This window comes from Berghia stephanieae, chromosome 2 (assembly GCF_034508935.2).
Source record: "Berghia stephanieae isolate SIO BIC M18660-M18661 chromosome 2, UCSD_Bste_1.3, whole genome shotgun sequence".
In the NCBI taxonomy this organism is placed as follows: domain Eukaryota; kingdom Metazoa; phylum Mollusca; class Gastropoda; order Nudibranchia; family Aeolidiidae; genus Berghia; species Berghia stephanieae.
Window position 1 is genome coordinate 120,276,307 of NC_088361.1, and position 23,995 is coordinate 120,300,301.

General features: G+C 36.3%; 1 protein-coding gene across 3 annotated transcripts in view; it reads left to right on the top strand.

Moving 5' to 3' along the window:
* The first annotated feature begins 6,232 nt into the window (after positions 1-6,232).
* The window catches only part of LOC144966444 (lysyl oxidase homolog 2A-like), a 47,542-nt gene continuing 29,779 nt past the window's right edge, over positions 6,233-23,995 (top strand). The window contains exons 1-2 of one of the 3 annotated variants that reach the window (XM_078902971.1): positions 6,233-6,412; positions 13,756-14,216. In XM_078902971.1, coding sequence (XP_078759097.1) covers positions 13,940-14,216 — 277 coding nt within the window. In that variant the 5' untranslated portion in view covers positions 6,233-6,412; positions 13,756-13,939. Of the gene's footprint in view, positions 6,433-6,459; positions 6,677-13,755; positions 14,217-23,995 lie in introns of those variants that run through there. The other 2 variants (XM_078902972.1, XM_078902970.1) reach the window with 2 other exon arrangements.

The following is a 23,995-nucleotide window of genomic DNA, read 5'->3' on the forward strand; positions in this document are numbered from 1 at the left end:
TGAAACACCAAAGATGAATGAGATAATGTGGTAGTGGCGTAGTTAAGATGAATAAACAAAACATTGGTTGGCAGGAAATGAGTATGCTCCTTTGTAAGGAATCACGAATTAAAACAGAATGCTAGATATTTCTAAAAAGGTGCGCAATTAATTAATTGAAAAGAGGGGAGGCGGGGAGGAACTGTGTAATGCAGTTTAGAAAGTGAAATATAACAACATGTAGAATGTTGTTGGAAGATAAATACAATGGAATTGAAAATCCTTTCTTTAAAAAATATAGTCTAGCCTTGTGGAGAACATTGTGACATTTGAGTCAATAAAAAAATTATACGGCCCACAACTCTACTGAAAGATTTGAAAATTAGAAATGTATTTTTACAGATAGATAAACAGATAATTTGATTTCCTTTTATAATTTAATGTCAATGGAGGTGCATAAAAACGGTGCCAAACGCCACCAAACATTATCACCAGAGTACTGTACTGTAAGGTAAGTTCTCGATCCCAGGATCGTCTTTCAACTCTGCTCACGTCTGCTACTTCAGGTTTATTTTCGCAGTTGATTTTATTACCACAACCTGTTTTCATACACGGACAACTATATGTTGCTGTGTCACGGGTCAGAGGCTATAGCGGCTTACACATCATGTTGGGCCACACATAAAAATCAACAGAGGATGTATCAACTTACACAGACAACGTTGTTTACGAATCTGCCCTCATTAATTAATGGTGGGTATAATATCGAATGGAAATAGTTCATTCCCCGCGAAATTGCGGGCTTTTTACTAGTTTATTATAAAGATGTATATATACCTACATGTTTAAAAAGTGGTCTAAAGACCACTCCGATATTCTTATTCTACAGTGTGGGGAAGGGTATAATATATATCAAATGATGTGCATTTTACCATATTTGTCTAATAATGTTCAATCTTGGGAAGGGCGGGGGTAGGGGGGTGGGGGGGGGGGAGAGGGCATTTTGGAGCTGGTCTCAGTCACACCAACTGGGCTTCGTTACCACGGTATGCCGACTGTTTGTCATTTGAAAATAGTTAAATAATCAGTAGGTAAATGTTTCTTTTTGCTTTTTGATGTGTAAGTTGATTTAAAGATAAATATTGCATTTGTTTAATGCCAACGTCTACATATATGCAGGTCTGACATCCGAACTCATTTATGGGCCTAGTTTAACATTGTTGTAGTGGACAATATTTTGCGTCATTTTTTATAAAGATTTCCATTACAAGAATGAGCCATAAGAAATTAGGTTATCAGACCTGCAAATAAGTGCACGTAGTTTAGTGCTCATCCAGATTTACAACTTTCGTGCGAGTTGCCTCTTCCTGACCTGTAAAGAGCGTTTTAATTTTTGAGTTAGCTATTTATTATATCAATATCGTTTTCGTCACTAGATACCAATAATGCCGTACTCTGGAAAAAAAACTCATATTTAAAAATTTGGCCAGAATACTCGTCCTTCAACTATCGATCGATTTAAATGACTCTCATCTTGGCAAAATCTCTCGAACCAGGGACCTCGCGACCAGTGTGAAGTGAACAAACCCATAAAAACAATGCATATCAGATTTTTGCAATCGTTGTCACCAATTCGATGCATCAAAACGCACAATATCACTTGTCCTTGTTACCAGACGTGATAACATAACTTGGCCATGTACGCCCAATATAGTTTTTTGTCTATCGAAAGAAACTAAATGGAGGAAAATAAAGAAATAATTAGATAGATTATTAACATAAATATAAATTTAATGTGCATTGCCACGCATTTATAATGCTCCATTTATTAATCAGGCAGGTCATATGGAATCTAATTTCCATTACGTCCATTGTACATAGCTCATTATACATCCTTTTGTGCTTGAAATCTTACTGCATTATCTGTCAGTCCCTACAGCTAGGTACTCATTCACACTCGGGTGGAGTGGGGTAATGAATGTAAAGTGTCTTAAATAAGGACACATTGCCAGTGGTAGAGTATATTTTTAGCAATCATTGCCCCCCCCCCCGCCACCCCTTCCCCCATCCAATCACTGCCACCACTCAACAATGCTTGCAGTTACAAGACACCTCTCCGCCAGCAACTGACACTTAGAGCGGGATAGTAAAATTATATTACTGTTAGTGGTACATATTGTTATTAATATATCTAATATCATACCATTTTTTTCGTACCGCTTTAAAAGTCTGGAATATTTTATGAGACAAGTGTTTGCAATTTCATGCATGCCCGTAGCTTGTATCATCGGTGAGTACGATCATTACTCACCCACAAATATTATCCCCTCCCATGTAACGCTGCGTTTGCAAGGCTTGCTATTTAAAGGTGAGTGGGTGGGATAACCACACGGTGAATAATAAAGCACGCAACTGGGACGTTATGATATATTTTGCTGAATGTTTAGTTTGATCTAGTAAAGTAATGAAGTCTCGGTTCAGGGTGGTTCGTAAAAAAATGAACTGCAAACATCAACAAATGGTAATAAGTGCGAAACTAATCAAACTACACGGCGTTGTCATCCATGGTAGCGTTTGATGAAAATACTCATAAGTTCTACACGCCTGATCACCATAGTAAATATAAAATGAAGATCACGTCACTCAGGTCTTTGTTATTGTTTTTTGTCATCCACGTTTATGAGTAATTCTCACTAAACTGTATTAACCAGACTATAAACGTTCAAGGTTACACATAGTTTTGTGTGTTGGTCAGTTATACTTCCGTATGGTAATGTTGTGAGTTTTTTTAGCCCAGAGCATACTATCTATTGAATAATGTGTAACATTTTAAACTTTTATAGATATATGCGCTTGGTTAAGAAGCTCACAACATTGCCACCCGGAAGTATATGTAGCCATGAACTTGCATCGTCCGGTTCATACAGTTTAGTGAGAAATACTCATAAACGTGGATGGCAAAAATCAATAACAAAGACCCGAGTGTCGTCATCTTCGTTCTGTCTATAGTCTGGTTGAGAGAATCCAGTGAGAACTAATCATGCAACTTGCGTTCAAGAAACAATAACAGAGAGCAGAGTGACGTCATCTTCGTTCTAGCTATAAATAGTATGCGCTTGGCTAAGAAGCTCACAACATTGATATCCGGAAGTATGACCGTTCACTAGCTAAAATTGATTGCTGTGTGTTTAGTTAAAGAACTCACAAAATCCATTAGCCGGATATAACGTAACAAGAGACAAAACTATCTGTAACCTTAAACATTTATAGATGATGTGCGCTTGGCTAAGAAACTTACAACATTGTCATCCGGAAATATAACGGACCAACACACAAAACTGTGTGTAATCATGAACGTTTATAGAATTACTCATAAACGCGGTTGGCAAAAAAGCAATAACAAAGACCGGAGTGACGTCAACTCCGAACTATCTATAGATAGTATGCGTTGGGCTAAGAAGCTCATAACATTGCCATCCGGAAGTATAACGGACCAACAGACAAAACTGTGTGTATCCATGAACGTTTATAGTCGGGTTAATACAGTTCAGTGAGCATTACTCATAAACGCGGATGGCAAAAAAGCAATAACAAAGACCTGAGTGACGTCATCTTCGAACTATCTATAGTCAGGTTAATACAGTTTAGTGAGAATTACTCATAAACGCGGATGGCAAAAAACTATAACAAAGACCTGAGTGACGTCAACTTCGAACTATCAATATTTATGCTCCGAGCCGGCTTTAGGGTATGTCATACATCCCGCGTTTTGATTGGTCAAAAATCTACTGGTTAATTGATGCTGAACAACAAAGTTGTACGCACTCAGAATGTCTCATTATGACAAAAGCTCACAATTTTTTCTGCTCTTGTCTTAGTTTATCAATTTAAATTTCGGCGCGAATGACCAAAACGCTTTGTGACATAACTATTTTTTAAAGTTTTAGCCTGAAACTTCAAATATATTGATTGGAATTTTTTCAAATCTCAAAAAATCTCATACTTGAGTCCTCAAAGAAGTCTTAGGTTTGAGTCTCTCTTATAAGTTGGGGATCATTATAATTAATCGATAGATATTTCAATTAAAAGTTTTCTTGCTAATACACACACGCACATACTCTTTATATATATATATATATATATATATATATATATATATATATATAATATGTATATATATATATATATATATATATATATATATATATATACATATACATATATATATAAGTTTATTACTCCATCGCATACCATCAGTAGATGGGGAAACAGACAAGTTGTATTGATTGTGTTTGTATAATATAATATGGCGTATCTTGTCGAGAGCACGGTGGCTCGTGAGCTGGGCAGAATGATGGTGGGAGTTACCTACCTTACGCCTTTTATATTTTAATCCTCTAAGGGCGAGACCTAATTTCTTCCAAATCAAAATTTCTTCCAATTTGTATCAATTGTGCCTATAGATTAAATCGTTACTGCCAATAGAGTACTGATTACAATGTGAATCAATAATTCCACGGCGAAAACTGATTGATATGAAGTCAGGGCGTGGATCTGCAGTATATCCGTACACACATAGCTCTCCGTTCAATGAAAGGTGACCATCCGTTCTACAAACGTAATGATAAGTCGATCGACTCAAAATTTATGATTCATGGGGTTGAATAAAATTTGAACTCAATTTCTATTGTAATAATAGACAATACTTTTTTTTTACTCCGTAAGAGCAAAAATGAGCTTTTTATTTGGACACGGATAGATATGATCTGCATTTAATATCTTATATATTTCGCACACTTACCGTAGAACACTTTACCACTGTTAAGAATGGAAAATTGTTCATGTAAATTTCAAATTGATTGCATTCAAAATAACGAGAGGAACCACTAACTGGCTGGTATCGATCTATTGCAAGTACTCACATCTCACTGACATACTCAATAATCGGAAGATTGACACACGAACCATGTGCTAAAAATGATGGCATCTATTTTCGATAGAATTCGACGAAAGAAATGTTATTTTTCAATAAAATCATTACAATGTCTAATCAATCTCATAACATATTTGAAGTATTTGCCACAAGACTGGGTAAAAACCCCGTTGTTTTCAATTAATATAGAGTACCTGACAATCACGATAGAGTTTTAGAACTGTTCAGGCTGGTGGAAAACAATCGACAGAATGAATCGATTGTATTTGTACTCCTACATGACGGATAATGTAGATGGTACGTGAGTCAGGCAGAAAAGTGGTGGAATTTACCTACCTTTTTCTTTTTCTTTTTCCTATTACCCCTTTAATCCATTAACCGCGAGATTTTATTATCTTCCAAATCAAAATATCCCAATTCTGTATCGAGATATATAACTAGAAATTTAATCGTTATCACCGAAAAACGAAGAAAAGAAGAACGGAAAAGCAGTGTTCGAGACATTACCTCAAGACCTCTTAGAAAATGCTTAACCCCCCCCCCCCCCCCACGCCCCCCCCCCCCCCAAGAAAAAGCTAAAAAAAAAAAAACAGAGAAAAATTAAATTCCTTACACTTTAAAAATTGTATGTCTTTTAATTCCTGTAGTTAACATCAACTGCTGTACTTGGGTGAGTTTTGTTTCAGTTAAGTTGTGATTTATGTTGTCCTGGATGACCAATAGGCCGTGTTTGTCGTACGGATTGAGGTAAGTGATTTTAGTGTAATACGATTGCGTTTATTTATCATCATCAACCATATGAATCAATGAAGTTCGAGTCGCGTTGCTCTTTATTGCTATTTTGAGGAGAAATTGTAGGCCAAAACATCAAGATATCAGTTACAGTAGAGCATTTATATAGCGCAATATCCACTAAACGTGCTCAAAGCGCTTTACAATAGATCCTCAGTCAACAGCAACACTTAACATGTAGGAAGGGACATGACGCCTTTTTTGTTACATTTTTTTTCGGACAGAGACAACGTTGCTAACGGCCAGTTACTCATTTTACACATGAGTGCGGTGAGATAATGTGAGTAAAGAGCCTTTTCTAAGGACTCAACTATGCGACGAGCGAGGCTCGAATCCATACCTTCCGATCCGAAAACGAGTGGCATACCACAAAACCACATAGCCGAAAAGAATTCGTTAATGTTAAATACATCTTTAATCAAAAGAAAAAACAAAACAACAACTCGATTGTACAATCGAATCACGGTCTTAATAGGTTAAATACAGAGGTATTTCTTATAAAACATGTGGGACCAAGCGCCATCCTACGTGCATGTGACCTCCGGCACGTAGATCGTCTAGGAATCCACCGGGCACCCCTATTATCAGCCGTTTTATTTGTTAGAGGAAAACCAATGATATTAGAAAACCTACTTCGGTGATTTATGCACTCTTCAGAATTCCCGTCGCTGTTCGTCACACTTCGTCACTGGGTGGGGAGCGAGAAAGGTGAAAGGGAGTTTCGAAAGGTGGAGAAAGGTTAAAGAATTCTTTCCGTTGTGGAGATTGTGAAAATTATTCTTCTGTGCGGAAGTCGCCGTCTGAGGACAGAGTTCTTTTCTTTGTTGAGATAATATCTGTTGTGCTAAAGACGGACGGAAGTTTTGTTTGTGTTTGGGATTTAAATGTGATTGTTTGTCTCTGTGTGGAGTGTATGCGTGTTTAGCTGATTGAGAAAATAGGATTTACTAAAAGGTTTCTTTGACATTGTGTGTAAGTATTGCTCATGTGTGTTTGTTTGAAAACTTACACATTGTCGCAAGTGCCCATAAGTTTTCTCACGAACTAAGCCCTCTACTCTAAACTGGCTTGACTGTTTTTACAGTAAAAACCAATGCTAAGAAACGTCCGTAAAGCTTCAATAGAGATAACATAAGACAAATGATTGGTTTCGGGTTTCCCCTTTATCAAAACAAAAGATTTAGAAAAAAGAAAAGAAAACGGTTCATGATAATGTTGTGTTTCCGATGTCGAGAATGATATCAGATATCAAAACGACGAAGTGGTATGGTATCCACAATGCAAACGCAACGTTTTATGTCTGTACTTTTTTTCCTTTTCACAATGTCATCAATTTATTCCAGTTTTCCTACATGTTTAATCAATAGAAAAAAATCTTAATAATGGTTTTTATGTTATTTGCTGCCCACCGTGTCGGAGCGGTTTTATGTTGGTCTGGGAATTTAATTTATAGCCACACTAAATATAAAACTTGGGGTTTTATTTCACTTCTTTATGGAGTGAAATAATACCACAATTCCTAGAATTAACAAAAAAGAACTCGAAATTCATATTTCTTATCGTTAAATTTAAATTTCTGAATTCATTTTCTTTGGAGTCGGATTCATTCCGACATCATAATACCGTTTTGAGACGATTTGTGTTTGTTTTAATTTAGATCAAAGCTTCAGGTAGCATGGTTTAATTATGTTTGGCCTATGTGCATATATTTGCAGGTCTGACAATCAAACGCAATTACGGGCTTAGTTTAACTTTGCCTATAATGGAGAATATCAAATATTGAGGTATAAAGAAATAGGCACTGGTGGAAGATATATATATATATATGAAAAAGTGTGTATGAAACATTGTCAGACACTTTAGACTTACAGATTTCACCTTTGTCTTTCTTGCTTTGTCTGACACTGTTTCATACATACTTTTTCAGATCTTTATCTCGTACTGGAGAATTCTGTGCGTTGGTTTGGAGTATTCCATTACAACAATGAGACCAAAACAATTAGGGTTATCAGGCCTACAAATTAGTGCACGTTTTTTGTGACTCGTTGTTTCAGTCTGATGTCATGACGGACAGAAAGTAGATGTCAAGGTGTTGAGTTATAGTCTAAGGATAATCAGAAATTAGAAATTTCCAATCTTATGCAGTTTAAGAAACAACTTCATTCTTAACCGCCACATATCTAAATTGTAAAGCATAATGATATTTTTACTGCGATACTTTGTGACGTAGGATTATCAAGCGTTAAATTTCACTAAAAATTAAATTCTAAATAAAGGAGTATCTATCATTTAAATGTTTTCGATTATGTATTTTAATCAAGATGACGAAACATGAATCGATTGGTGGGTAGAATAAAAGATTTTTTACATTTTTGCGTTTTGGAATTCGAAATTTGTCCCCAACGCGAACTTGCAAGCTTGCGGAACACTTGGGAACACATCCGGAACTCCAAAAAAGCAAGAGTGCAAGATAAGTTTTGGGGAAAACCCGATTTTACTCATAATATTAAAATAGTAGGTATACGAGACATCATTAATAATAATAATAATAATAATAATAATAATAATAGATCTTTATTGTCCATAAATATGGCAAGTTGTCATTTAGTTACACTTGTTATAACGTTATATGATAACTATAACATTGAACAGATATTTCACTCCTCCTTATTCTCTCTCTCTCTCTCTCTCTCTCTCTCTCTCTCTCTCTCTCTCTCTCTCTCTCTCTCTCTCTCTCTCTCTCTTCCTCTCTTTCTTTCACGCGTGCGATATACACAACATAAACATATTCATTTCATTTTCAATTCGTTACATTTTCGGCAATTCAACACCAAATATTATCATCATTATCAATTGGTCAATTAATCTAACATTAAATAAATTAATCAGTTAATCAGTCAACGTATATATCCTTGGTTTTGCTGTACCATATGAAATATTCAACATTTTTATTGCTGATGGAACCAACGTTGATTTATACTTGTTAGTTCTACATTTAATCTGACAAAACCGTCTCCCAGATGGTAAAATACTAAATTCATGGTATAAAATATGTTTTTTATTGTTGGTAATTGAGAATGCTTTCCTTTCCATTGCTTTTCCATGAATTCTTTCTACTCCATCAAGAGGATGGTTTATTATTTTTGATGCCTCTTTGTAATTCTAAATCATCATACAACGCTTTATATAATATTAAGCGAAGGATAGGTCTTCAATCAACAAATCGCGAAATAAGATGAAATTAGCGGTGCAATTTTGTGTCGGAAGTAAACATAGCCGCCGCCATTTCGATTTCCTTGAGACAAAAACATTGATACGAACGATTTTTCCGAGGATTTGAAGCAGAACTCTAAACGTTAAAGTTTGAAGTACATACCATTCATTAATACGAACAATCATACAACGTTAAATACGTAAATGAGTGAAATGTTGTCATGAAACAAATAAATATCAAAAATTATTATCCTCTATGAAAAAAAGTGTAGGAATTCAAGAAATATTCTTCCCGCGCATGCATCCCATTTTACTAAAAATACATTTCCCAAAATACCAAAACTGATGCGTGTTGATATTTGAACCACAAAAATAGTTCTTAAGGTCAAATGGTTAAATAATTCTTTCAAAACTAGGTCAAATTAAGCTCAGGTCAGTAACTCCGTGGATCTGAAATCAAGGGAGACAAGTGCCTAATGAACCAATATCTTCTAATATCTGTGGCTAATTGGCTGTGATGAATAGCACCATGTAATCTCACCTCTGTCTACCTGAAACAAAAACACGTCAGCGGGGATCACAAGGTTCTTTTGAATTTGGCGTTGTCTTAAAGTGCATTGTGGTGAATGACCTGTCCAAGCTAGAGTCGACAACGTAACACATTAAACTTTAAGTAGGTCCTAGGGTTGAGAGTTTTTAACATGACGAGGGTCAGATTAATCGATCGATATGAATTGAAGGACGGGTTTGATCTTCCACTGCCAATTTTTTCAATTATTTTTTTCTTTCTCTTATTCCAATAATCTGCTTTTGATGATTGTCTCTCGATGTCTATAAAGTATAGAAGGAACGGAATTGACGTCACACAGCTCTTTCTTTTTTAGAAAGCCATTTTGGTCATTAGTTCTTACTATATTATTACATCAATCAGACCATAAATGTTCAAGATTACATACAATTGGATTCAATAGTCTGATGTCACGTCGCCCAGCAACGGCGGCCATGATGGTTCTAATCAAAGCAAATCGGTGCTTTATATTCTTCATGCTGACTAGAACTTTTCATATGTCTTGTGATCAGAATGTGTAAAAGTCAAAACGTGATCATATTTATAATGTTTTTTTCCCCCTCTGGATACGCTTTTATGCTCGTCGGAGAAATATTTCATAAGGGGTCCGCCATTGTTCCGTAGTTTAGAGCCAATTACTAAGTTACCATGAATCATTACGAGGGAAGTGACGTTACGACTGTTGAAGCGTATTGACGTCACTTATTTCTTTTTTTAGACAGCCATTTTGGTAAATAGTACTTACTTTATTATATCAATCAGACCATAAATGTTCCAGATTACATACAATTTTATATGTTGACACGTTAAATCTGGCTGGTCGGTATTTTCATTGAGCAAGAACCAATCTCGAAGTCCATACAGCTTAATATCCGATTGAAATGCTGGTGACAAATAAATAAATGATGCGAACATGCCCCAAACTAAGAGCCTTCGCAGAGTATTTAAATGACCTTTATCTTGGCAAAAACTCTCAAACCTGGGACTTCGCGAAGTCTCAGCCGTTTTTATCTATCGATATTTGAAGCACGAGTTAGTTGTGTGGTCAAATTTGGAAATACACGTTTTTTTTCCAGTGTAAGGAAGTTAAATGGTTTACTAAATCGCGTTTTGACATCTCGACACTATATTGTTTATTTATTCATCTATTTATTTATTTATTTATGTATTTATTTTCTAATTATATTGTTAAGGCTTAGGCCAGATGTGTTAAACACGAATCGGTTCACACAATACACGTCATATCTCCACATGTTCTATTGTACACGCACAAAACGTCTTATCTACATTTTAGCCAGAAGACTTTACCGTCATAAATCGATGGACAAAATATGATTCACGACTTCTGCGGAAGTCCCAGGCTTAAGAGTTTTGAACAAGATTAAGGAAATTTTAATCGATCGACATTTAATTTGAAGGATGAGCTTTCTGGCCAAATTGTTTTAAAAACAACACGTGTGTTGTTGTTGTTCCGAGCACGGCAGTCCAGGTTACATTCCAGTTCCATCCCTGTTACTCCCACTCATGTGTGCTTTGTTGATATTGTCATGTTCTTGTTGTGTTGTAATGCATAGTATTTCTTATTGTGGTGTGTGTTGCCACCTTTTGGTTGACTCACGAATGTTATGTTTATTTTCCAAGCAATACCCTTCCTTCTATGACGTGCAGACATTATGTACGTTACCATTCCTAACGAAATGATATTATCATTAATATTATGTATTATCTCTCTTCTTGAATCTGATAGCTACAATTGCAATCTCAAAGATAAACAACAATAAATAGGAAATGAATGAAAGATTCAATTTAATCAACTAAGACAGATACTGTGGACGTTTCGAGTTTACCCTATATCAACAAAAAACTATACACGAAACACTAAAGACGAGAATATGAGATGTGAGAGTTATTCATCGTGTTTTGTTGACAATGGGGAAACCCCAAACGTATACGTCTCAATAATGATGAAACTAAACAAGTAAAAAAAAACTGACTTGGAAGACATATTTAAAGTTATCCTATGACAACTTGGAGGCAAATATTTTCAATTCTTTAAGGCTGCTGTTATTCAAAATGCTTTCCTAAGCATTTACCAAATTGTCTGTTCTTACAGTGGAATGTAAATAAACATACGTCTCAATAATGTGTGAAATTAAACAAGTCAAAAAAAAAAATAATTTATGATATTGGAAGACATCCAGCAGAATTGAATTAACGTTGTTGGTAGTAATCTTAAAGCTGCTTCCACACAAGTACGTCTTCTTCTTCTTCTTCTTCTTCTTCTTCTTCTTCTTCTTCTTCTTCTTCTTCTTCTTCTTCTTCTTCTTCTTCTTCTTCTTCTTCTTCATCTTCTTCTTCTTCTTCTTCTTCTTCTACTACTACTACTACTACTACTACTACTACTACTACTACTACTACTACTACTACTACTACTACTACTACTACTACTACTACTACTACTAATACTACTACTACTACTTCTTCTTCTTCTTCTTCTTCTTCTTCTTCTACTACTACTACTACTACTACTACTACTACTACTACTACTACTACTGCTAACACTACTACTACTACTACTACTACTACTACTACTACTACTACTACTACTACTACTACTACTTCTTCTTCTCCTTCTTCTTCTCCTCCTCCTCCTCCTCCTCCTCCTCCTCCTTCTTCTTCTTCTTCTTCTTCTTCTTCTTCTTCTTCTTCTTCTTCTTCTTCTTCTTCTTCTCCTCCTCCTCCTCCTCCTCCTCCTCCTCCTTCTTCTTCTTCTTCTTCTTCTTCTTCTTCTTCTTCTTCTTCTTCTTCTTCTTCTTCTTCTTCTTCTTCTTCTTCTTCTTCTTCTTCACTCTTCTTCTTCTTCTTCTTCTTCTTCTTCTTCTTCTTCTTCTTCTTCTTCTTCTTCTTCTTCTTCTTCTTCTTCTTCTTCTTCTTCTTCTTCTTCTTCTTCTTCTTCTTCTTCTTCTTCTTCTTCTTCTTCTTCTTCTTCTTCTTTCTTCTTCTTCTTCTTCTTCTTCTTCTTCTTCTTCCTTCTCCTTCTCCTTCTCCTTCTCCTTCTCTTCTTCTTCTTCTTCTTCTTCTTCTTCTTCTTCTTCTTCTTCTTCTTCTTCTTCTTCTTCTTCACCTTCCTCTTCTTCGTCGCCACCAATCTCTCTGACATCTCATGTGTCAAATTTCCTTTCGGGTATATTTGCACCATTCAGGCTGACACGTTACGTGACGTCATCAGTGAGTCTCCCTTACATTATCTAATATTGTTATTTTGGAATACATTTAACTCATCCCACCGCTCCGTAAATAAAAAAAGCAAAACATTTCCTCATAACTGTCTAGACAAATACGTCTTAGGAGATGCATTCATATTTTCACAAATTTGCATTTTCTTGGTTATTAATTGTAGCGTTTCGCATCAGCTGCCAACAACATTCTTTAATAACTAAACGTGAATAGAAACCATCAATGCTTGAGTTAAAACCGATGCCGTTAGTGGCACCATCGCTTCAAAACAGTTTTAATAATTTGGATGCTGACAGTTGAATTTATAGTCAAAAACATGAGACTTGGGTAAATATGACTTGTACAAAAATGACTAAAACAGCTTTTTTTTTTTTTTTTTTTTTTTTTTTTTTTTTAAAGAGCAATATACCAAACATAGAATGTTTCGGGCTCAAAACCCTCCAGCCAAAAACATTAAAATGAATATAACAGCTTCAAAAAAACAACGAAATACCAAATACGAAACTTTCTCGACTCAAAACCCTTCTTCAGCCACTGACATTTCCATAATGCTATTGACTTAAGGAGGATTTTTAGCTCGAAACGCTTCACGTTTGGCATAATGTTCTTTTTTGAAGTGGTTATATGACTTTTTGTACATTTCATTTTACAGTCCGCAGTCTTATACATAACATTTTAGTATTCACAGAGAAGTCCTATGCTATCACGAGCTACGAGGTTTGAGAATTTGTGCCAAGATGAGGGTCATTTAAATAGATCGGTATTTGAAGGACGAGTTTACTGGCCAAATTTTTGATACGTGTTTTTCCAGAGTACGACAGTTAGCTGGTTAAAAGCTAATAGACATTAAATACAAACTTAAATTCTCTTTGTAATATTATCAATCTTTGATCAATTATATTTAAAATTTGATATTAATCTTGGCAGATGCTTCATCCTGTGTAATACTGATTTGAGACAATGTGTTACATTTTCACGCTTGTTATCTCTTTCATAATGAGTCGATAACATGCTATCATCCATCTCTTTTCAGTGTAATACCCCGTGTAATTCGAAGCCAACATCATTTGAAAATCCCGATGGCCGCCGAAGCCAAAAGGTGACAGAACAAACCTACAGGAATTTTACACAACTGTGTTCCTTTACTGATGAAATGGGATTTTGTTTGACTCAATAACTAAACTAGCTGAGGAGAGAATTATAATAATAATTTAGTCATGGATTACAAACCAAGTCTATGTTGTTTGACATTTCTCTTGATGTTTCTACACCAGTCCTTGGCCAAAACCCGTCGGAGATACGGTGAAGGGGATATTCGACTTGTTGGTGGTGGACGCCGATGGCGCGGAACTGTACTTATTTTGAAGAGGGGTAAATGGAGCGCCATTTGTGACGAAATGTGGGGTCTCAATGATGCCACGGTGGCGTGTAGACAGATGGGTTACAAGGGAGCTATCCAGGCACCCATTAGATCCAAATATGGACCAGGAAGAAGTAAGTATTGTTTTTATCCACATATGTTATTATGTGACCAATGGTACCAGAATCAATAATACAGTATGTTTTTTTTTCAAATTATCGACAAATTTCAGGTTTGAATAACTCGAGAGCTATTATGTCAGATTTCATCAGACGGTTTTTTCCCATATGTGCAGAGTTTATTCAAGTTTTGATTGGTATACGTTTTAACGCTGTGCGCCCATTAATAGAGCTGAGCTATGACGTCTTCATCTGTGGTGTTTTATTCATCCTGTTTTGTTGATAAAGAGGAAACCCGTAACGTTCATTTGATCTGTTTTTGTAATTAAATTGAAGCTTACATTCAATTTCACATTATTATTTATATCAGTAGAGAGGGGTAATTTTGACATAAATCGTAATTTTATTTTGGCTTTGTCTGACATGGTTCTCGAAAGTTTATTTCATTAATTAAACATGTCAATCTAAAGATATCAACTGGGAACATTATCTTGACACTGTAAAAGTCTTTTGTATATGACGCCTTCACTGATTGTACTGATGGTTACGATAGCATTTTGAGGTTTGACAAAAATGATGGGAATTTTAAAGAAACTCCAAACCGATAAAGTGTCTGGCCTCCAAGATCACCTGGTCTAAGCCCACTTGAATATTTTATGGGCATATTATGTGTATCTAGAGCAGAGTGTTTAGAACCCCCTTGAGAGATGGCATCACCTAAAGACAAAAATAAGAGAAGCCGTTCGCTCTGTCACATTAATTACTCGTGCTTCAAAATAAGTGGGACGATCGAAATGGAAAGACGCTTGTGGCTTGTCATTCAAAATGGTGGTGATCACCTGGAGCTTTAAATCCGGAGGATTGCACAAACACATTATCACAAGGAAGATATCCAAAAAAGAACCCCCAAAAAACTGTAATAAATCTGGATTACTAGGTTGAAAACCAAATTGGTGACGTTGTAGCTGATCTTGAGTTATTCAAACCTGAAATGTGCGGCAATGTGGTCTTGTGGTATGAAACTGGCTTTCGGATTGGAAGGTCCTGGGTTCGAGCCTAGCGCTCGGCGCATAGTTGAGTCCTTGGAAAAGGCTCTTTATTCACATTCTCTCACCGTACTCATGTGTAAAATGAGTACCTGGCCGTTAACAGCGTTGTCTTTGTCCGAAAAATTGTAATATCGCCTAACTGGCGTCATGTCCCGTCCTATATGTTGCTGTTGGTCAGGGACCCCTTGTAAAGCGCTTTGAGCACATTTAGTGGATATTGCCCTATATAAAAGCTCATTTTTTTCAGTTTTTAAATGTGTCAAATGCACACTGTAAATTACGATATATTTCAAAATTACCCTTTTTCTACTCATGACATCATATCTCAGCTACGAAAGGGCGCTGTATTAACACTTATATCAATCAAAACCTAAATAACTTCTGCACATGTGGCAAAAAGCGGTTTGATGAAATCTTACATAGCTTTGGAGTTATTTATAGCTGAAATGTGTCATTAATTTTTTTAAAATTTATGTCGGAATGAACCTGTGCTTTAACCAGTTTACAACCGTACTCTGGAAAAACACGTTTGGCAACAACAACAACAAAAAATTGGCCAGAAAACTCGTCCTTCAAATTATCGATCGATTTAATTAAATGACTATAATCTTGGCAAAAAAAAAAACTTTCAAACATTGCAAGGTCCCAGGTTTGAGAGTGTTTGTCAAGATGATGGTCATTTAAATCGATCGATATTTGAAGGACGAGTTTTCTAGCCAAATTGTTTTTAAATACACGCCTCTCCAGGCTACGTCAGTATACTGTTTTAGCACCTAATCATTTTCTACCCTTTAAAGTCTCAAAGATCAATTACTACGATTGCCTTGTGATTTTTAATCAAAGAAATCAAGCTTTCAAAACTGCATTAAATTTGACATAAGAAATTGAGCTTTTTTGATATGTCTTTCATATAGTGCAATATCCACTAAACGTGTTCAAAGCGCTTTATAAAGGATAACTGACCAACAGCAACACGAAACATGTAGAACGAGACATGACACCTTTCAGGCGATATTACATTTTTCTTTCGGACATAGACAACGCTGTTAACGACAAGGTACTCATTTTAACCTGAGTAAAGTGAGAGAATGTGAGTAAAGAGCCTTTTCCAAGGACTCAAACTATGCGCCGAGCGAGGGTCGAACCCAGGACCTTCCGATCCGAAAAGCGAGTGTCATACCACAAGACCACATAGCCGCACAATAAGCAGCTATTGATTAAAGAATGCTATTAATTACTACCATCTACAACTCAAATGTGTAGTGGGGGGGGGGGGGGGGGGGAGGGTGGAGGATGAAACTGAAGGGAATTTTTGTGTAGTTCTCTGAACGACTGCAATTTATGTGCTGATATTTACGTTTCTATCTTTGTGAGAATTCCATTAATCTCTTGCCAGAAGTTCACATCAATACGACATGCTACAAAGTAATGTGATTGAATCAAAGGGATAGATAGATAGGAATGTCAGGTAATGATAAACATGACTTGATACTACCGTAAGGTCCCGACAGATTTGCTAGTAGAGCACTCGTCTCACCACTAAAGGGTTCAGTTTTGATCCAGGGGGCAGTCGACATTACTTTTCTTAGCTTACTGTTCCACCCAGCAGTAATCGAGTTGCTGGATCTGTTAAATCTGGCGGAAAGCATTTTGCTATAGACTAGCGTCCTGACAACAGGGTAGAAAACAATTGCTGTTATTGTTATATATAAAGCAGGACGAACTCAGGCTTTATGGCTCTGAAAGACTATATCGGCTGTGTGGTCTTGTGGTATGACACTCGATTTCGTACTGAAATGTCCAGGGTGCGTGTTCTACCCTGAGCGGCGTATAGCTGGGTTCTTGGAAAAAAGGCTCTTTCCTCATATTCTCTCACTGTGCTCAGGTTTAAAATGATTACCTGACGACAGTGTAATCACTGTCCGTAGAAAATCGCCTAACAGACGTCATGTTCTCATCCTAAGTGTTGCTGTTGGCTGTGGACTTCATATAAAGCATTTTGAGAACGTTGAGTGGATATTGCTCTATATAAATCCTCAAGGTTGTACAAAGATAAGGCACACCACTTATCTTCTACGTTTTCTAACCATTAAAGACGGTCGTGAGATATGCCAACATCATTCACTGTGTCCTGTGTAATGTTTTTGTGGTCATTAATGTGCTCTCCAATCCCATTGGACGAAACATTGCCATAGTTGGTCGAATGTCGGCAAATCAAAGTGACAATGTAAAAAAGAATGACATAGGTATTTAAGAAATCAAAGGAAACTTATCTCTCTCAGCTTCCACTTCCCTCTCGCGTTTTTCTCCTTTTTCTCTTCCTCCTCCTCCTCCTCCTCCTCCTCCTCCTCCTCCTCCTCCTCCTCCTCCTCCTCCATTCTGTACTTTTATTTCTTTTTGTTATGTCACCATCATCATCATCATCATTATCATCAACATCATCATCATCATCATCATCATCATCATCATCATCATCATCATCATTATCATCACCATCACCATTATCATCATCATCATCATCATCATCATCATCATCATCATCATCATCAGATTCTTCTTCTTCTTCTTCTTCTTCTTCTTCTTCTTCTTCTTCTTCTTCTTCTTCTTCTTCTTCTTCTTCTTCTTCTTCTTCTTTTCCTCCTCCTCCTCCTCCTCCTCCTCCTCCTCCTCCTCCTCCTCCTCCTCCTACTCCTCCTCCTCCTCCTACTCCTCCTCCTCCTACTCCTCCTCCTCCTCCTTTTTCTTCTTCGTAAGTTTTATTTGGGATAGTGCGACATTAATTGTGCATTTCAAATTGAGCTACTACAGACTACCATCAGAAATGCATCATGTTTTAGAATATTAAATCGGGTCAGTAGATTTACATAAAGTGGAGGTGCGCCATTTGAATTGTGTGAAGCAAATTTGACCAACCACTTCGAAACGGTATTATGTCAAAGAGGTTTAATTGCTAAAACTTCAAATATTATGATCATAAGTATGGATTTAAATTGTCTCATATTTCTAGTTTATTTTTACTTTAAAATCACTGTATATCATCTGCTTCAAGCCAACACAATACCGGGTTGAGAGGCTGTGAGTCACATATTTATAGCCTTCTGACCATTAGGATATCGGGGTGACTCACGATGAAACAGATGTTGTCCACGAGCACACGAGACCATGCCGGGTCTGTCTTCCCCAATCACTTTGATCATCAATATGTAACATATTATTATTTAACATCACTCGAAGGCTACCATACCCGTCCTTCGTGACACGATGAGGAGATAGATGGATGGACGTCAGATTCGAAGGTCTTCCAATTACTGTCAAAGCTATAGGGAAGAAAAGTCGTGACGTCACACCTTCTACTTTTCTGGTTCCAAAATCCTTGGAAGTGTATATATGTCTTCCTTTGGAAGACAAATACTGAAAAGGTTACATATTAATATTGAATTATAAGAAGATGACATGGCATAACTATTTTAGAAGAAGGAAGTATACCAGATTCAGGGCAGCGTGGCTCAGCGGTGCGGTCTTTGCTTTGTAGCGATTTCGATCACCCGCCGCTGCGTGTGTGGCCTTGAGCAAGCCACCTCGCCTTAGCTCAATTTGCGGAGCTGCATTGCGGTTGACGCTCGGGTTATTCCAGTTTTCCCTTGGAATAGACCCTAGAGACAAAGTTCCCCTATGGGATGAATAAAGGGAATTTTATTTATTTATTTTTTAGTAAAACGTTTTGAGCACATAATAATATAGGCACTGCGCGATACAAAAGCTCAGTTTAAAAAAAAATATTGTTCATAATTTTTATTCTTGATTTTATTGTTATAATTTTTTTTAGTTTGTTTAATAAAACCTTGATGGTTTCATAAGTCGTCATATAGAAGGAACGAAAATGACGTTACTCAGCTCTTAATAGACAGGCTTTTAGTGATTAATTCTCACAAAATTATATCAATCAGACGATAAACGTTAAAGGCCACAAACTTTTTGTGAGCTGGTATGTTTAATTCGTAAGCATTTTACTTAAACGCATAGCATCAATTGATGGTATGCAATAATTTACCCCCCCCCCCCCCCCCCCCCCCCCCATTGTGAGCATTATCACATTTTTAAAAAAGCAATGATGTTTAAAACGGCATTTTGGACAACTTTAAGACCATCTTAATTAATCTCTTGAGATAATGTGTGACAGCGTCAATCTAGTGTTATCCACTAAACATGCTCAAAGCGCTTTACATGGTCCCTAACCAACAGTAACACTTAACGTATAGGACGGCACACGACTCCTGTTAGGCGATATTACAATTTTTCGGACAGAAACAACGCTGTTAACGACCAAGTACTCATTTTACACCTGAGTGCGATGAATGTGAGTAAAGAGAATTTTTCAAGGACTCAACTATGCGTCACCCAGAGCGGGGCTCGAACCCAGGATCTGTAGATCTAAAAGCGAGTGTCATATCACCATACCACATAGCCGCACTGATAGATCTGAAAAAGTATACACTAAACAGTGTCAGACAAAGTAAGAAATATTACAGGTAATTAATTAAGTGGTCCGAGGTTCGATACCCTGTCGAGGAAGACTGATATTTTGGGGATGTTTTTCCCCCTTGTATTTTCCTTTCTTGCTTTGTCTGACACTGTTCCATAAACATTTTTTTCATACCTTTATCTTCTCAATTTGAAATGATAAGAAAGATGAAATGTTGGGTTTGTGTTCTTTCGGAAACTATAACATAGTATACATTTCTCCTACAACAATTCACTTTCCGCCAGATATAATATAGAACCAGCTACACAATGACTTCTGGCCAGACTGTTGGACAGACAGATGTCTGGAAAAAAGCAAAAACAAACCCCAAACGATTGTGCATACACACAAGACAAATGCCAGTCTGTCTGCGGATGAAACCTTTGATTATAAACTCAATTTTCAGTCTTAATTTCATCCCGACAAAATATCAATACCGTTTTTGACGATCGGTCACATATGAAGTTACAGTTTTGTTTTTGTCTTGTTTTTTTTTTTTTTGGGTATATTTTTCTGCCAAAATGAAAAACAAAAAATCTAAAAATTAATGGTCTAATCAGAGTACGTGCAGCCTAAGTACCGTTCCTTGTTTGTGCGCGTGCCATTTCGTCCTTATACAAACGGGTGTTAAAAGCTTGTTTTCTCTCTCCTGTCAAACACGTACAGAACACTTAAACTGTCGGAGTTCACGCCCATCTATCAAATTTCCTTTCAAAGTTACCAGTTTGGCATTTTGATGGCTATCTTGGCCAAAAATCTTATATTTTCTCTTGATATGCTTGGAAAAACTTTTTCAAAATCTCATTCTGGGGACAGCGTGGCTCAGCGGTACGATCTTTGCTTTATACCCGAAAGGTACCGAGTTCGAATACCCGCTGCTTTGTGTGGCCTTGAGCAAGTCACCTCGTCCTAGCTCAGCTTGCGTGCTGCACTGCGGCAGACGCCGCCTGAGTCATTCCAGTCTTCAACTTGGAATAGACCATAAAATCAAATTTCCCCTATGGGATGAATAAAGGCTAATTTATTTATTTGAATATATATATATATATATATATATATATATATATATATATAATTATATTATATATATATATATATATATATATACATCTATCTATATATATATTTTTTTTTTTTTTTCTACTTCATCTGGTCTAAATTTTTCTTCGTAATGTTACTGCCATACTTAGTGGTCCTTCTAAGCTATTTGACCTATGGAACCAGGTTTATTCATGTTTCAATATCATTAACTCACTCAACCCTAACACCGACTTCATCCGAGGTTTACTAGGGTTACTTTTACACCATGCCTATTTATTACATTTCTTTTGAGGCAAATTATAGGCGTAGTATCAAAGTTAATGTTTTTAGTTTTTTATTTGTTAATGATAGTTGAATAAAACTATCTATGTACATGCTTATTTTTAATACATTTTTTCCAATTTTGAAAAGTAGCAAAAATCTCTAGGATTGAGTGAGTTAAACTGACAATAGACTTTGTTTGCTTTGAATAAGACATTGGTCTATCGCAAAGTACTTTCTTACAGATCTAACAACAGCCAGGGAGGGCGGAGGGTGGAGAGAAGGGTGTCAAAAAATATCGAGTGCATCTGGGATGATATATTATTATAACTCCGTTGCTTGTAACCCCAGCTTTCGGGATACCCACTACTTCGCTCTAATGTGCCATAGAAATAATAGTTTTGGATTTTCGAAATAATGTAAGCAGAGTAGAAAGAGAGAGAGAGAGAGAGAGAGAGAGAGAGAGAGAGAGAGAGAGAGAGAGAGAGAGAGAAACAAAATATTACAGATTGTATTGTCGTTTCTGTTGTTGAAGTAAATTTAATGTACCCCCCTCCCCACTCAACATTTTTGGCATATAATGCTAGAATTATCTGGCATCCAAACTTCTTTGCATCAAAGAGTGTATTTGTTTATAACTCACACCCAAGCCCATTCATCAACCTGCCTAGTATTTTTAGGTTCAGTACATTATTTACATTTTGATGGTGGAATTTTTATTTCGATTCAGCAGATTTTTTGCGATTGATTTATGAGACGAGGTCGTGGATTTCTACGAGTTGCTGATAGGGCAATTGTGTGAATAAATAATAGTAGCACTGACATATCTACAAAACAAAACAAAAATGAACAAAATATGAAAAAAACACTTAACAGAGATAAAAATAGATAAACATGAATGATAAGGTGGATGATGATGATGATGATTAATGATGATATGATGGTGATGATGATGATGATGATGATGATGATGATGATGATGATGATGATGATGATGATGATGATGATGATGATGCACTTAAGAACATTCAAGAAATATGATCCTATGAAATTCCTTTTAATGACAATTACGGGAATATATATTTTTAAAATCTCGTCCATTAGAAATGAGAAACAAATTACCTTCAGAGCCAATAGAACCGGAGTTTATCTCGGTCTCTGTGCGTACAGTTAGAATTTCTTGTTATTCTTGAGACACGGCACCAGTCTCCTGTCACCATGGACTTTCCGCCATATCTTACAGACCCAGCTAGGCAATGACTTTTGGAGAGACTATTGGACAGGGATTCAAAAACCAACACAATTTATGATAGTGTAATATCATTGATTTGTGTTTTATCTGTATTTTAACCAATTGAAAGCCCACGATTTAAATGAGTAGGTGATAGAGATACTTCATTAAGCATTATGCTCAGTCTAATAAAACTGTTCTTATATTTTTTTTAAAAAAAAAAAAAAAAAAAAAAAAAAAGAAACTTGAACTTAAATATTGCGCAATATCAACTAAACGTATTCCAAGCGCTTTAGAAAGGGTCCCTGACCAACAGCAACACGCAACATGGAGAACGAGACATGATGCCTATTAGTGATAATGCAATTTTTTTCGGACAGAGGCAACGCTGTTAACGGCCAGGTACTCATTTTACACCTGAGTATGGTGAGAGAATGTGAGTAAAGATCTTTTTCTAAGGACTCAACTACGCACCGAGCATAGCAGTGATGTACATGCAGACGGAATAAACAGTTTAACCAATTTAAATGCGGTAAATGTCAACATAATTAAAGATTAATAGTTTGATTAGTAATTGTAAATATTAGATATAACGCATCACCCCAAAATGGCATTATGTATGCTTTTAACTCACTCAATCCTTGACACTTTTGATGCTTTTCAAAATTGAAAAAAAAATGTATTTTAAATGAGCATGTGCATAGTTTTATTCAACTACCATTAACATGTAAAAATTAAAAACATTAGCTTTGATACTACGCCTATAATTTGTCTCAGAAAAATGTACTAAATAGGCATGGGGTAGTAAAAGTAACCTGGGTAAACAACGGATATAGTCGGTGTTAGGGTTGAATGAGTTTATATATACTAAGAATTGAAACCCACAATCAAAAGTCTGAAAATGGGTTTAACTAGTTAACTGCCGTACTCTCAAACCTGGGGTCTCGCCAGGATAGAGTTTTTGCCAGGATGAGGGTCATTTTAATCGATTGATAGTTGAAGGACCAGTTTTCTGGGTAAATTTTTTTAATACGTGTCTGTCCAGAGAACTGCAGTTAACTGGTTAAGCTTAACTCACTCAGTCCTAGAGATTTTTGATACTTTTCGAAATTGGAAAAAAAAATTATTTAAAAATTAGCATGTACATGGATAGTTTTATTCAACTAACATTAGCTTTGATACTACGCCTAAGAAAATTTGTCTCAGAAAAATATAATAGATAGGCATGGGGTAAAAGTAATCCGGGTAAACTACGGATATAGTCGGTGTTAGGGTTGAGTGAGTTAAACAAGGCGTTGCAGGCGACCACGACTTATCCAACGACTTTTTTAGAGCTTGCCAATACTTTCCGCAGCCTACGTGATTCACGTATATCTACTTACTATGATATAACTCTTGTTTTTACGTAAACGCGAAACCCAAGCAAGAAATGGATGATTATATATTATAATACATGTAGGTATCTGTAAGATGCCCCGTTGGTTTATTGACACTATCACGTGGGGAATGGGTATTGTTGGATATCACGCACTCTCCTGGTTACGAAGACAAATTATTACCTATTGTGTACCGTCACTAAGAGTTGATAGAACTAGCCATTACTTACCCCAGTCTAGGTCGGGTTCGGTGTTACTCTCACCTGGAATCATATTTTCCCGTTTTCATCAAAATGACTTTGACAGCAATCTAT